Here is a 16,094-nt window from a genome sequence, read left to right on the forward strand (position 1 = left end):
TAGTTGTTGCAACTCAAATTTGTAACATTGGCTCAGTTGCTTCATTGCTAATTTAATTCCCCTCTTGCAGAGAGCCAAATTAGCTTTACATGTGTTAACCATGGCAATTAAGTTTAACCCTGATGATCATCTCATGCACTTAGAGCTATGAGATTTGCTAACAGTATGTCAAATTAATTAAAATATAGTTTCAGTGCTTATCTGAAATGCAGATGCTAACATACTGGATTTATCACTTCTTGTTCAAAACTTCCTGCTTCATTCATCAAAATGTCAACCTTTAATATTTAGATTTAATGTGGAGTCTGCTTCTTTTTAGAGAAGTGGCTTTTATAATTTGCCCAGTCATTTCATTCTGTCCCTATTCCACATCACCTTACCAGCTAGGTCTTATTTTCGTATTTTCTGGGAATGGTGTCTTTTTTCTTCTTCTTCTTCTTCTGCATTGAGGCAGCAAGGGAATTTCACCCTTTAATTTTCTTACCTACTATGCAGCCTGACCAACTAAATGGGGCTTTTAATTTTCTTGTATTTTATCAGTTTAATTTAGTGTCAAATACCAGCTACCTGAGTGCCTGCTGAGAATGTAGAAGGACAGAATCTTCTGGAGCTTGATATTCCAGTGGCACTTACTTTTAAAGAAGCTGAGTATATATCAGCACTGAAAGCTGAGAAAAACATAAAACATCTTGTGTCATTTTGTTTTTCAAAGACGACCACTGCCAGTATTGAAAATACAGCTTTTTCTTTTTGGTATGATATTTTTCCCAAATTCAGTGTTGTATTCAATGCAATAAATATGTTTTTGTCTTTGACATGGTTTAGGTAAGGTGCACAATCCTGAATGGAATAGAAATGAAATCCCACATAGCTGTGGGGAACTTTGTGGAAAGAAGAGACAGTGTTTGGACTGTCCACATCTTTGTAACATGTAAGTAAATGTTTATCGTATGAATATTGAAATGATCTAGACAAAATTTCTGAAGACTGTATCTGGATATTTTTTGACTGTAGGATATGCTTAGAGGTGTATTTGGTTTATAGCTCAACTGAAGCCTGGAAGAAATGGAGGCTATTTGTGTTTGTATGTCTAAAGTGAGTTCATATGAGAGAATGAACAGAAGGTCCACAACAATAGTTGTAGCAACATTTCCATCATATTTTAGGAACTGAACCAGTTGCCTGACTTGGTTTCAAGAACATTCACTCTAGTAGAGAAATAATAGTGAATAGAAATAATTTTAAAAGTGTATTCAGTGGTCCACCAGACTTTTTAGGTGCTGCTTTTCCTGTAATAGTGTTTGTATATCTTAATCTAAGAGCAGTGGTAGTTGGTTAAACTGAAGAACCACTTCTATCCTTTGTTTCTTTTTCTTTTCTTTGGCTTGTAAACTGTTGAGGATAAGAGGGCGTTATATGTATTTATCTATTTGTTGAGACTACCAGATGGTTGAACCAGAATCCCTCATGGAGATCTTAATCAGTATATGTAACTTGGATTGTTTTTGCTAACATTTACTAGTATAATTCAATGAAGAGAGGCAGAGAAGAGCAATCCTATTTTCAGTTTTGGATGTTTCCCTTTAGATTTTTTTTTTTTTTTAGCAGTGTGGTAGTATTATATTGGTAAGGTTAACAGCATTGGGCAAGCTTTTTCAATGTATAAATATGCTTGCTAGTCAGAAAAATAAATTACATGTTGTTCCTAGTGTATCTAGCTTCATTTTCCATGTATGGAAGTTGGTCTATAATGCCTGTTCATATTTCTGTTTTGAGAAATTTTTAATAGTCAGAAGCAATTGTTTCTGCTCTTGGTACACAATCAAACACTCCAGTCATTCCAACAAATAGATTGTCATCTTACACTTTTTCCAAGGCTTACTAAAACTCAGAACTTTACTAGAACTTTACTCCGAACTTTTTATTTAATGCGTTCTGTTTCAAACCCGTTTCAACATCTTGTTCAATGAAAGAATATTTCTTTACTTTTTAATACTTCTTTCTCACACGTGAAAATATTATACTAGATTTGTTTTCAGATTGTCATTTCAGTGCTATAGCTGTTTTCTTAATTCATCATCATACTAGATCCTCTTCGCTGTGGTTTGCAGGGTAAAACTGAAACACAGATCAGCTTTCAGACTACACTTGATGTAGCTGATGTCCTGACTCAGCAGAACACTGATTCTCTTGCAGGCAAGCTGCTGGCCTCCATCTCAGGAGAGCATGTGTCCATGGAGGACTTTTTTGCCCTGTCAGAAATAAGTAGACTTCTTAAGTACTTTGAGAACTCTCCAACTGCAATTTGCTACCTGACAAACTTTCCAATAGTGCTTGGAAGAACCAGCTGTTCTTTTCCTCTTCTTTCTTATCCCAGTCTACAGTAGAGGCTCAATCTCTGGCATTTTCTTCTGGGAAGTGTTCTAACAGTGGTGGCAATATTGTACCTATTGCAAGCTATGAATTTGTAGTCCCTGGTAGTCTGATCTGCATCTGGAGCTGTGATAATTGGGACCTTTTAAAGTCCCAATTTGCTACCAGTTTAAGTTGTAGCAAATTTAAAAGGGTTATCATTCAGCTCGTTCCACATGAGTAAAAACATGCTAAGATCATCCAGTCCTAGAGGTAAGGAAACAGCAAGGGTGCAGATCAAGATAATGAGTGTTTTTGGCACTCTCTGACTTGTGATAGTGACCTGGAGGGGAATGCACTTTCAGCATCAGTGTTGGCCAGTTTCGTACATTCCTCAGTATATGTTGGATGCTTCTTTCCTCCCATGTGGGAGTCTTAGGTATTTATGAGGACACACTCTACCTCCATCTACTTATCAAAAAGCAAGTAGAAACCTGGTTCCCTCTTGCTGTATCAGGAGGTGGTGGAGTAAGAGATGTGGAGCTGTGCATCTTTGGCAGTCTGTCTTACCAGCTCCTCCCCACTGGACAACCTCAACTGATCTAGAAGTCTGCGTCATTTGGGCAGAGTTTTTCCTCAAGAGTGCTCAAAGTTGGACTTGTTGGCATCAGGGCCAGGAGTCGGTTTCATGGTTCTTGCTTGAGTCTAGGTGATCTCAGAACTCTTTCTTGCAAGCACTTGTTTCTTTGGATTGTGGATCTGCTGTGTGCCTTTTTCCCCTGCTCCCACAGGTTCCCATAAGGTGATAAGGTTTGAACCAGAAATGCCATCTGCTCACTGAGATCCTAAAAGCTTTTATGTTTTTTCCTTTTCTTCCCCCCCTTCTGGGTCAAATGTTTCATGTCATTGTCAAGACCTTCTACCTCACAGTGTGATGGGCCGATGAATTCTCTGGGGTAAACTATTCATGCTCTTCTCAAGTCTGTGTGACTTTAGTTAATAGTAGGGATGTTATGGGCAGTGGACTGAGTCCAGTGTGGCATTCTTGATGTTGCCCTTTCTCCAGTATTTAATCCCGTCTATTCTGGGAAACCCTTTGCAGTTGAAGTATGTGGGACTCTCATTTGAAGTCCAGCTCCGTTCATTGTCTCCCAGTTGAGCAGACCTCTGTATCTGCAATCTGTGAGCCTCTGACAGAGCTAATCTGGATGAATCCTGTTATGAACCCTATTTATTGGTGGGACTTGAATCTGAGTCTTGGGAAACCTGCTTTTTTGAGTCATGGGATTCTTGCTTAGTTTCTTAGCTTTCTTTGTGGCTATTACATCAACAATCAGAATATGGGAGATTTAGATGCTTATAGCTATCCCCTGCTCTTTATATCGGAATTATTTATGCAGTGCCTAGCAACAGAATCTGAAATGCAGTATTTTCTGAGTTTTCAGAAAGCACACACCATGTATCTACACTGCAGCTATCTGATGTGATGCTACCAGGATCAAACAAACATCATCCCTTTTCTCCTCATATGTGACATCAGAGGAACACTGTTCTCATTGCTTCACATTAGGATGCTTGTATTTGCTCCCTCTGCCATGTAGATGAAATGTTCAGAGTACGTGATGTGTTGTTAGCCATTGTAATAGTTGTTGGTGGTCTAAACGTCAGGCTCTCTCCTGCTGTCTGCCCTCTGTGTGCATTGTGTTATGCTATATGCTAGGCTTGTGTGAATGATTTTCCCCTGCGGAATGAGCAGCTCTGAGAGCAATGTGGCTGGTGATGCAATCTTTTGGTGGTGCCAGTTGTACTATTCCACGTCCTGCTGAGGTGGTTACATTATTCTTAATGTAATATGAAGTAGCAAGTTGAAGTGGGTCAAAGTGGGTTAAGTTACTTGAGAATCTGTTTTCCGTTTAAAACTGAGTAAGCATCAGACTCTTGTGGCTAAGGAGAAAGAATTGGATTAAAAGTCATGGGAAAAGATTTGGATGCTTTTACTTCAATACTTTGTAAAGCGATTAGTTCTATCAAGAAAACATGGAAAATACGGGGATTTATCCCCCCGCTGTGTTCCCTGAGTAGGAAATGAGACCTTCAATTAAATCAGAAGCTGGCAAATTCAGAATGCATCAAATGCATTCTGCTAGACAGGGCATCTCCTTGCAAGAAATTGATGCAAATAATAAGATTCAAAAGAGAACAGATCCTGATATGGGTAGTAAGAATGTCTAGAGCTCTCAGCATCACATAGACGCTTTTGGGAAGGATATTAGAGCTCATACCCTGGTTAAGAGAGATTAGGATGACAGCCAGGTTCAGGCAAGAAGTGTGTTTTATGTGGGGGAGTCTAATTGGGCATAGTTTTCTACTTTGCAGTGTTAGACCATCATTTTTGAGGCCTAAGCACTGCCTAAAATGATGTAATGAGACATATGCATCCTACATATTTTCGGTTTGAATCAGAGCTATGTTTCCTTAGGTTTTGTGACCCTGGTGGTTATGGCTTTCAAATTATTTGGCATCTGTTTTACACTTGTAAGGAATGTCTGAAATTGGTGTTCAAATTTAAAAAATGAGCTTACAGAGATACAGCAATTCTTCTGCCTACTGTTGCCTGTAACCAGCTTACACCTATGTGTTGATCGCCTTTATACTACCAGAACAAATGATTTTCTACTGAAGTGGTATTTTGGTTATTAATTTATATTTTGGGATTTGGGGGATTTCTTTTTTTCCTCCTTTTTCTTTTTTTCCTCCTTTTTCTTTTTTTCCTCCTTTTTCTTTTTTTCCTCCTTTTTCTTTTTTTCCTCCTTTTTCTTTTTTTCCTCCTTTTTCTTTTTTTCCTCCTTTTTCTTTTTTTCCTCCTTTTTCTTTTTTTCCTCCTTTTTCTTTTTTTCCTCCTTTTTCTTTTTTTCCTCCTTTTTCTTTTTTTCCTCCTTTTTCTTTTTTTCCTCCTTTTTCTTTTTTTCCTCCTTTTTCTTTTTTTCCTCCTTTTTCTTTTTTTCCTCCTTTTTCTTTTTTTCCTCCTTTTTCTTTTTTTCCTCCTTTTTCTTTTTTTCCTCCTTTTTCTTTTTTTCCTCCTTTTTCTTTTTTTCCTCCTTTTTCTTTTTTTCCTCCTTTTTCTTTTTTTCCTCCTTTTTCTTTCCCCGACCTTGAGTATGGATTTTTTTAATGGTTGGCCAGTTCCCAACTGTATTTCCTCAATCTGAACTTTGTTTTTCTTTTTTAAATGTAGATGTCATTGTATTCATCTCCTTTCTGTGGTGTAGAGTTTAGTTGGATGCTTGTGTTAAGTGGCACTAGCTAGCCCATTTTGGTGAAAATGAGTGAGGCTAATTTACACTGTTTTAATAATAAATCTTTAATATTTGCTCAGATTTATTGAAATGGGTTAGTAACCATTTATATAAACTGTTCTCCTGGCAGAGCTGAGGAACAGGCAAGCAGCTGTTTGAAACAGAACTGCTTTGCAAGCCTTTTGCTAGTTTGAGCTATGGCATGCATAGCCCTTCACAAAGCGAGTTCTCTTCACGTTTTTATTTTAAATACACTGAAATTCATTTCGCTCTGTTAGGTTCTACATAAAAGAAACATCTAGCTTAATCTTCAGGAAGATGTTCCTGATGATAAACTTCATGACAAACCTAAACTTCTTTTAAGACTCTGAAGTTCTCCCTGCCAACTGGAACTATGCAAGTCCTTGAGAGCATTTGAAAAAGGTCTTACAAAGGCAATAAATGAAATTTCCTCTCCACTAGTTTAAATTTGAGTGTCTGGTCTTCCTTCATAGATCTTTGGTGCTGTAATCTTTTCCACAGCAGTTACTGGAAGTCCCTTTGGGCTGTCTTACAGTATCTAGTATTTTCACTGTCAGGCAAATGGAAGTTTGATTTTTTTTCCTATGTCTAGATGTATCTGTCATCACAACGTTTCTAGTATGCTAGTTCTCTAGAGCATCAGCAGTAAATTGTGAAATAAATCCTCCATGCTAATGATAGATAATGGAGTTTTGGTAAAAATAAGACTCTGCATTCACTGAACAGAAGTTGATACTGAAGTCTTCAGCCTGTCTTTTTGAGTTTAGTTTGTAACACTGTTAAGTCATTTAACTTTTTGCTTAGTCCCTTAAAACAGACTAAAACTCTAAGATATTACCCATCTTTATCATCTGAGGAGAATTTTCTGCACTTTCTCTGTGTGTCTGTGTGCTAAATGAAATTTGAATTTCTATCTTAAGTGGTGTTGTATTGATAAGTAAATCCTGGAACTGTAGACATACTGTAGCTTCTGCATAAACCAAATTGTACCAGAAACTTTTGCTAAATAAGTAGCATGCAAGTGCGTGTATCAGGAGGGATGTATAAAGAATACTTATTTTTAAAGTCGGAAGTTTGGTTTCAAAGGGTTAGTTTTTGCATTACTAGAATTTTTCTGTTCATATTAACAAAATGACACAAGCTTACTGAAAACTGTCTCAGAAACATACATTATCAAAACTTGGAGATGTCTGGAAATTAATTGTGTGATACTATTCTAACAGAAGGAATCTTGCTATAAGACTGCAGTCTACTATTATAGGTGTTTATGACTTAAAAATATCTGTGATCAGTATAAATTGCTGTTGTGTGGTATAGTATCATCAGAAAGTGTGCCAAGACTGGGCTCATGGAAGCAATGTTAACTTGCTTGAATATGACAGTGTTGAGGAAGATAATATACCAGGTAGAAAATTTAACATGACAAGATTTCTGAAGATGATGTGTCTCTTCCCTTTCCAAGTTATGACCTAGATCATAGTATTTTGAGTTTAAATCTACTTCTAATCTGATTCTTCAGTTTATAAGCTGGCATCCAGCCTTCAGGATTCCACGTGGGTCTGTGAGAATTGAAGTCAAGACAGTGAAATATGTAGTGCTGTCCTTTTACAAGAGTGTTTCTGTTGCAGAATGCATAAGTTAATTCTCATTGTCTGAAGTTCCATGATACAGTTTTAATGTTTTTGCTTTCTTCCTGTTTCCCTCTGTATCGTGTTTTCCCTGCTCCATCTACTTTGGCTCTTTTCTCCCTTTCCTTGTGCCTGTTCTGGTGCTTATTTAACTCTTCATTATGCCATAAAACTGACCTTTCAAAGAGGGAGGTTTGTGGTTTCTTCAGTGGTTTGGTTTTTGGTTTGGTTTTTGGTGGTGGTTTTTTGTGTTGAATTGGTTTATCATGTAATGGCTTGGCTTTACTGTTAGAGCTGGCATGAGTTGGGTGGTAGATTAGGCCTTGTTGTCAACTGAGAGGAGTGATAGAGGAAGAAGGGAGCCAGAACACTGTTGACAAACTGCTGACATGACTCAACTATATTGCATATGACTATAGTAACTGGTGTACTAATTAGTACTTGCATAGCGACTGTACTTTGGAAATTTAGTACTAGCATGTAATTGGGTATTCTGTGGTTTTGGGGTTTTTTGCTGTTTTTTTTGTTTTGTTTTCCTTTTTCTTTTGGCTAGGACATCTGGACTGGTTAGTCCTGGCCAATAATAATTGCTCTACATGAGAGCTGCTGTATCTGCAAAGGAAGGGAACTGGGAGCTGGCTAAGGAAGAGTGCAGACAAGTTAGTTAAGTATAATTTCACAAACCTGGGCTTCTCTGTGCCCAATAGAGGTCTTATATGCAGATAGGGACTATCTAGTGGTTCCTGAAGTAGGAAGTGAGATCTGATAATCAAGTAAAGGACTGGCATTGATGACACTCACAGGAAGTTGCACTTGATGGTAAGAAAGAAAACTGAGGCAGACTTGCTGCATTTCCCACGTGTTACCTTACAGGAGGAGGAGCAACAGCTCTTACTGGTGGCATTAGAAATGCTGAGTTCAAAGATAAAGCCACCAACTCAGAAGAAGAAATTCATAGAGGAATTTTTGTCTCTAATCTATTTAAGATCACTGAAGAAAGAAATTTATTAATGGTTTGGACGTGTCGTATATGTTTTGAGTGCTATCAGTGATGAACGCAGTTGAGTTGATGCATGTCGGCTGGTAAAATGCAAAATATGAAATGTGTTAGTAGCACTGTTACTGTTGATTTGACAGCAGCAGGGATACTGAAGTTTTCCTTCAACATCAGTGAGATTTGAGACTGATGCAAGTGTAATAATCTAATTTTTTTTTCTTGTGTTAATAATGCTTTCATACCCTGCAGGAGTGTAGGTGGCTTGTATAATGTTTGGATAATGCACTGCAGATTGGGTCATGGTAGATTGTTTCTCTGGGAGTGTAGTAAAGCTAAGGTTAATGTTACAATTTTGTTTGCTTTTTTGACTTATTTTTAAGCCTGTGCCATCCAGGACCTTGCCCTTCATGCCCAGCCTTTGTGACAAAAACATGTGAATGTGGACAAACAAGGTGAGAATGCTTTGATTACACAAACAAAAATTTATATAAGAATAGTTTATTAAAAGTTTATATAATAAAATTTTTCTTACAGTTTATTAAAAGTTTACAGAACAAAGTTTATTCGGAGCTGTAACTTCTATTTGTGCACTAAAATAATTTGGAGAATCTTATATTTTAAAAAAATGCAATTACTTTTAATCCTTTAAGAAAAAATAAATTAAAAAGGAGTTGTCTGTGTTCAAATCAATTTATGGTACATGTAGCTGAATTGTCCAAGCAGTCTGTGAGTTGATTTGATTTTGAAATCCTATTCTAGTATTTATTTATTTTGTTTTTTAGAAAACACAGAGAAGGAAGTAGAAAAAGGTTCCCACCTTTTCTGTCTGAATGGAATGTAATGCTGAGTTACTCCATTCCAGAAATAATAATTTCGAAAATAACGTGTACATTTCTGGGAAGCTGTATCACTAGCGAGAGAGAAGTCTGTAGTATATTCCAGACTTGAAGGCTATCTTTTCCTTGCATATTTGATGCTGTTGGCAATGACACTATATGCAACACTGTGCTGCCCATGCTATCTGTGATCTCTTATATTCAGTTGTTCTGAGTGTTGAGTCCCTGTTCTAGCTACCTAGAACTGATTCTGTGTAATAAAATGTTTGCCTGTGCTTGTTTCCAGAAGCAAAACAAGCAAAAACCAATTTCAGTGTTAGCATTCTTGCTCTATAAACAAAGTTTTCAGTCTTTTACAATTATTTCTGAAAGTTTGAAAGTAATATTAAGTGGTCTTAATTTTTCAAAAGAAGGTATAGCTATTTCTGTGGCAGTATTTGTAGTTGAAAGCACTTTGTCTTCAGTAGAAAAATGGATTGGGTGTAGATTACTGAATTTTGTTTTACATAGTAAGATCACCTTTTTTTTTATTCTAGCTATTCCTTGCATTTAAAAGGTTAATAGATGCAGCCAGCTTTGATTTTTATTATTTTTTCCCAAGTGCCAACTACTTTCACGAGATTGCTGATTTTTGTAATACTGCATTTAATACTTGCTTCTAAATAACATTTTTTCATATGTACTGTATTAGCATCCAAGATGTATGGTATGGGACCTCTGACTTTAAGATGTTTTAAAGTTACTATTTCAAATGTACGTTTTACAGGCATTGTATGAGGCCAGCCAGAATGGAAAAAGAAGAGAATTTATTGTTTTGTCCCATTTTTTTAAAGCAATTTAATTTAAAAACTCAACTCTTTTTGTAGACTACTGACTCCTTATTAAGGCCCACATGCCTATCTTCATTGTGCTCAGCGGACTTAGGATTATTTAAGTCTTCGGAAAGATGCCTGTAATAGAAGTATCTGCACTTCTGGCACGATGCATAACTATACACTAGGTTCAAGTTATAGTGTCACCTTTTTTTTCCATTTTGTTGAGAGAAAATTCCATAGACTCACTACTGTGATAAGTACCCTACTTTAGGGGGGTGGGAGAAGGGAAGCAGGGGGAAAAATAGGGGGGTTATTTCCTAAAAACTTTTCCATTACTAAGTTATGCTCCCTTTCAAAGGCTTTGGCATGTTACTGAAAAAGTGTTTTCCTTTTTAATAAATGCTCTATAGATATTAAGGTAGCTGACAGATTATGGTGTCATTTCTCTACAGTCATTCAGTCCGCTGTGGCCAATCAACAAAAATTCATTGTTCTAATGTATGTGGAAATACTTTAAACTGTGGTAAGCACAGCTGTACTCAAGTGTGCCATGCAGGAAAATGTTCACCTTGCCAGTTAACAGCACAACAAGGTAAGTATTGGAATGCCTTATGTATATCCACTCTACACTATGAAAACAAGTGGGTGAAAAAAAAAAAAGTACCAAGAGGCAAGTGCTTTATTTTTACGTAACAAAACCAAAATCTATTGCTAGAATATTTAAAAAATGGGGAATGCGTCAGCATCACTATATATTTAAATAAGAATATAAACATGACTAGAAAGAATCCTGCCAAGATGATTAGGCTGTTGGAGCATGTGCCCTATTAGGACAGGCTGGTGGTACTGGGCTTTGTTAGCTTGAAAAGGCTGAGTAGTGGCTTTTCAGGAGGTAATCAAGAAGCCAGAGACAGGTTGTGTATGGGTGAAGGATGAGAGATAATGAGCCTAAGTTGAAATGTTATAACTAGCTATAAGGAGAAACTCTTTTCTTGGAAACTTGGAGGTTTTCAAAATCCAACTGAATAAAACATTGAGTAACACGGTCTGATCTCATTGCTGACTCAGCTTTAAGTAAGGGCTTGGGCTAGCTGATCCCCTGAGGGCCCTTCTGACCTGACTTGTCCTGTGTCCAGAGGAGGGCCATGAAAATGATCCGAGGACTGGAGTACCTCTCCTATGAGGACAGGCTGAGAGAGTTGGGGTTGTTCAGCCTGGAGAAGAGAAGGCTGCGGGGAGACCTTATAGCAGCCTTCCAGTACTTAAAGGGGGGCTTATAGGAAAGACGGGGACAGACTTTTTAGCAAGGCCAAGGAGCAATGGTTTTAAACTAAGGGAGGGCAGATTTAGACTGGATTTAAGAAAGAAATTTTTTACAATGAGGGCGCTGAGGCACTGGAACAGGTTGCCCAGAGAGGTAGTGGAGGCCCCATCCCTGGAAACATTCAAGGTCAGGTTGGATGGGGCTCTGAGCAACATGATCTAGTTGAAGATGTCCCTGCTCTTGCAGGGGGGTTGGACTAGATGACCTGTAAAGGTCCCTTCCAATCCAAAGCATTCTATGATCCTACTTAATCTTTTACTATAATTCTGAGACTTGATTAAACAGTACATGAAAGAAGAATAGAAAGAAGTATAGGAAAGCACATTTCAACAAGCTACTCATGGTTTCTGTTAAAATTTTCTAAACTTTGTCTTGAATGGAAATTAAATTGTCCAAGTATGTGTACCACTATACAAATACATTTTTGTTGAACAGTTTATATAGAAAATTGCAAGTTAATTTTCTCAACTTTTAAGGTAATAATTAACTTATGTACACTGCTTTAATAAGTAAGCTTTTTGTGCAGATAGTAATTCCCCTTTAGTTGTTATCTCCTTATCAAAACAAATAAAACGGGAATTCCAGCTTCTGTAGGACCTGGAAACCTCTATTGCTGAAATAAATCTAAAGAACAACAACTTCATTATCCTTCTAAAAACAGACTGTAACAATTTTTCACATTTTACCTTTTTATATTTGCTGTACTGCTGGAGCTGTTTTGTCACTGATATTCTCTTGTGTTGTTTTCTGTGGAATATTGCTTTCTTCCAGTGTGTTACTGTGGAAGCAACTTTAAAGAAGTACTGTGTGGGACAAAGGAAGAATTCTCTGATGGTTTTGGGAATTTCTCATGTCAGAATATATGTGGCAAGTAAGGTCACTATAATTTAGGCTTTTGAAAAGAAAAAGGTCATTTTAATCACACTCAGTGATCATGATACTATGATACTCTTAGATAATTACCTCTTTTTTTGTTGTGGTTTTTTTTGTTTGTTTGGTGTTTTGTTTTGTTTGTTTGTTTTGTTTCTTTGGTTTTGTTTTTTTCCAGAAAATTAAATTGTGGGAGGCACAACTGTACGCAAGTATGCCACCCTCAGCCTTGCCAGCTCTGTCCACGACTTCCACAAGTAGTGTATCGCTGTCCCTGTGGTCAGACTCCTCTCAGCAAGTTACTGGAACTAGGATGTGTTGAACGTAAAATATGCACAGACCCTATCCCGTCGTGTGGAAAAACATGTGGCAAACCTCTTTCTTGTGGTAGCTATGGTAATTAGAACTTTCTGTATTAGAGTATTCAAATTATCTCATTGCTTAAAAAAAAAAAAAGTGGTCCTTAACTGTTTCATTCCAAGAAATAGGTATTTGATTAGCCATTTTCAGTTTTAACCAAACTGAGTGTAAAAGCCACTGCAGAGCCTGCAGTCTGGCTGTTGGTTCATAACGATACCTTAAAATCAGGAAATATATTTGTCTAGAAAGCACTAACACTAGCTAGCCTTTTAAATGTTGTTTACGTGCACCTTTCCTATATTGGTAGAGGAACAGAGCTGTAGGAATTTCCAGAGAGTAATATGTACTGATGTCTTTTAAAAGCCCACCTAGATCTTTGGATTTCATGTAGAGACTGGTAGAGATAAATTGCTTTCTTCAGATGCCTCCAGTAAATACTCATTTTCCTGCTGCTGTAAAAGGGTCATGAAGTGAAAAGTAGCTTTGGAAAGTTGGAGAAAGTTATGTGCAGAAGCAATTTGATGCTTCAATGAGTGCATTAGGTAACTCGGGTGTATTTAACTGTGAGATCGTGTGAAGTTCCAGTTTTACAGACTACATATTTAATTGTGATTTGTTAGACTTTAGAGAGGAGAGAGACCCATGCTGTCAAGATGAGGGCTTCTTATTAATGACTGATCCATTCTATCAGTCCAAGGACAACAAGTAGAAAGAGAATGAGTAATTTAGCTTTTAGTTGAATTTCAGTTAACCTAGTAAGTGAAATATGAAGGTATGCATAGTAAGTCATTCTTTTTGGCTGAAAAGGAAGAAAAAATTACTTAAAATCTCTGGAACTTGGGTAAGAAAGTATCACACAATGTTTTGGGTGGGGTTTTTTTCATATGTTAATGTAAAAAATACAGCATATGCATTTTCAGTGTTAATTGTAGACCTGAAACTCTAGTCTATAGATTCAGGATTAGAAAGTTGAAAATAATGGCAAAATTTTATGTGCATTTAACTCAAAATAGTTAATTTGTTTGGAAACCCAGCTGCACATAGGCTTAGTATCTTTGACTAGTCATGCTCCTAATAAATATGAAGTTCCAGGTCATGGGTTTTATTTTTTTATTAATTGTTAATCTTTGTATTTTTATTTTGCTAGAGTTCATTCATACATGTGAAAGCCTTTGCCATGAAGGAGATTGTAGACCATGTTCTCACACATCAAATATTTATTGTAGGTGTGGTTTCAAAAAAAAGGTGAGTGTATAAAGCTTGACCATGGAAACAGGTAATCCTTGTTTTTTAAAGCTGTGGAGAAAAAGGAGCTGAAGTAGTTGAGGAAAAGAAAGCTAAGAAATATAAGAGGTGCTGTGCTCCTTGGTTGCAAGAACCTCCATTGTATACTAACTGATAGATGCTAACGAGATTATACTGTGAAGCACTAACATAGGCTACTTACTATGAAGGCAATTTTTTTGAAGTATTTTTGTAGAGTTTACATAGAATTCTGTTTAAGTTGGCTGCAAAATCCTATATGATCCTGCAGTATTTATATAGCACAAAGAATGGTAGTTTTGCCAAGGGTAATGAAAATTGAGAGAAGAAAGGTAGCTTAACATAAAAAGCTAACTAAAACTTTATAGTAATAGCTTGTAAATTTATTGTAGAATTTTTTTGAAGAGAATATGAAGTTTTTATTGGTCCCCATTCTTCATACATTTATATAGTGACTCAGCAGATTCTCAGAAATGGTTATATAATAATTAGTGTATTTTTAAACTATGCTACTTTCTGTGATCATAGCTTTGAAATCTTTGGCTACTGTCACAGGAGCCTTGATGACTTTTCTCACCTGTTATATATCATCTATAAGTAGAGATGGCTTCTGAAAACATAAGTCTATGCGTACATAGAAATGACTGAGACTTTGCTTAAGGTTGGAACAGTTTTCTCTTGCATGTTTGCTGAAGGTAGTTATGGGGTAGAAGGCTTCAGGTTATCTTTCATTTTGAGGCTTGAAACAAAGTAGTGAGCTTTGGGTTTTAGTCTCAGACACCAGAAAGCTGCTTCTTGAAAAAGTATGAGTGAACTACAATGATAATTTAAATCAGTCATGAAAAATGTGATGCTCAGAAATGACAACTCAGAATGTAAAGTTGTGATGACTAAAGGTTTAAATGTAGTCAATCAACAATACTCTTTTCATCCATCGCCTTTTGTTTTAATGTTGAGGTCTTTAATCTAGCTAAAACTTCTATAATCATGAGATTTGACTTCATTTTCTCTTCCTTTTTTTTTTTGTTTTGTGGGGGTGGTTTTTTTGTTTGTTTGGTTTTTTTAATCAAGTCAGACTTGCATTTTTGGGACAGGTGGTCAAAGCACAAATTTATGCACTCTGTCAATATTCTCTGAGAGTGCTCTTTTGGTTTCCTCCATGCGAGTTTCTGGTTTCTTAGGGCAAACCTGTTTCTCTGACTTCACAGCATTATCTGCTGAATTAAGTGGGGAACACAAAACTACAATTTTTTTTTAATTGGTATTGAATGTCAAAGGAAAAAGTACTGTGTTAAAAGAATTAGAGGACTTTTTTCCAGCTTTTGTTTCACTTTTGTACACAGAAGTGTTATACACATGAAAACTGAGAATGCTGCTTCTTTCTGTATCATGTGACTAGGTGTTTTCTAGATAAGTAAGTTTCAGTTGTTTTATCTGTTTTAACCTAATGGCTCCGTGTTTGTTTCCTAGGAAGTCCCATGTGCTCTCCTCAGAAATAAAGGTACAATGTTATATTACATATATAATGTGAAATTGTTTTAAAAATGATACACATCTCATATTAATTTTGGGTTTGATTGACGATGTTGGCAAATATCTGATCAGTACTACTTCTTTTATCCATACTTCTATGCCAAGTTGGTAATTTCTTGAGATGCTGCTACCTTTGGGAAGAGGTTTGAAATAAACCTTTCATTTCTATCCATCTTTTACATAACAAAAAACTTCTTCAGCATTTGATCTCAAAGATTCCAGACAAGCTGTCTATTTCAATTTGAACAGTTTCTTATGCCATATTCAGTAGGTTGCCCCCCTGGCATTCCTGTGTGTCTTTGCACCTGAGCTGTGCAAGCTGACCCAAAGTAATGCTTTTGCTCTGCTTTTGTCCAAGTTCCTGGGGAAATACAAGCTTTGATTCTGCTTCACAGTTGTATGCTGCTGGTCTTTGCATGTGAGCCTGGCAGAGTTCCCATTTGATACTTCTTGGTATTCTGGATGTAGTATCTCAAAATTCACCTCAGTGAAATGTTTACTTGATGGACCCCTGTCATACTGAGGTACTTATTTACAAGATACATAAGGTAGTAATATGCATATTTCCTAATTTGAGCTTTTGTCTGTGAAGACTTTGCTCTTCAGAATCCAAAAGTGATTGCTTTTGGTACCTGTGGATGGTGACAAGGATGTTCTTTGTTAGCACTAGTTTCATGAGCATATCAGCAGGAGTTGCATTTTAGCTGACTTTTACTGCCTTACCAATTTGAGCAGTCTTAAATTGGATGTTTGTGGTACTCCATTGTATCAGCATATCCTGTTTTCTGTGTTCTATTGT

At 36.7% G+C, this 16,094-nt stretch overlaps 1 protein-coding gene across 11 annotated transcripts in view; it reads left to right on the forward strand.

The window, feature by feature from the left end:
• The window catches only part of NFX1 (nuclear transcription factor, X-box binding 1), a 73,924-nt gene that overhangs the window by 19,670 nt on the left and 38,160 nt on the right, over nt 1-16,094 (forward strand). For all 11 annotated transcript variants that reach the window (XR_012774310.1, XR_012774311.1, XR_012774312.1 and 8 more), the window contains exons 5-11: nt 826-931; nt 8,675-8,746; nt 10,398-10,537; nt 12,041-12,140; nt 12,318-12,535; nt 13,647-13,744; nt 15,233-15,263. Coding sequence is in view for 6 of the 11 variants with exons in the window: in XM_075493697.1 (XP_075349812.1) it covers nt 826-931; nt 8,675-8,746; nt 10,398-10,537; nt 12,041-12,140; nt 12,318-12,535; nt 13,647-13,744; nt 15,233-15,263 (765 nt within the window). In the remaining 5 variants the exon portion in view is untranslated. The remainder of the gene's footprint in view (nt 1-825; nt 932-8,674; nt 8,747-10,397; nt 10,538-12,040; nt 12,141-12,317; nt 12,536-13,646; nt 13,745-15,232; nt 15,264-16,094) is intronic.

Source organism: Mycteria americana, chromosome 2, assembly GCF_035582795.1.
Source record: "Mycteria americana isolate JAX WOST 10 ecotype Jacksonville Zoo and Gardens chromosome 2, USCA_MyAme_1.0, whole genome shotgun sequence".
NCBI classification, from domain to species: Eukaryota; Metazoa; Chordata; class Aves; order Ciconiiformes; family Ciconiidae; genus Mycteria; species Mycteria americana.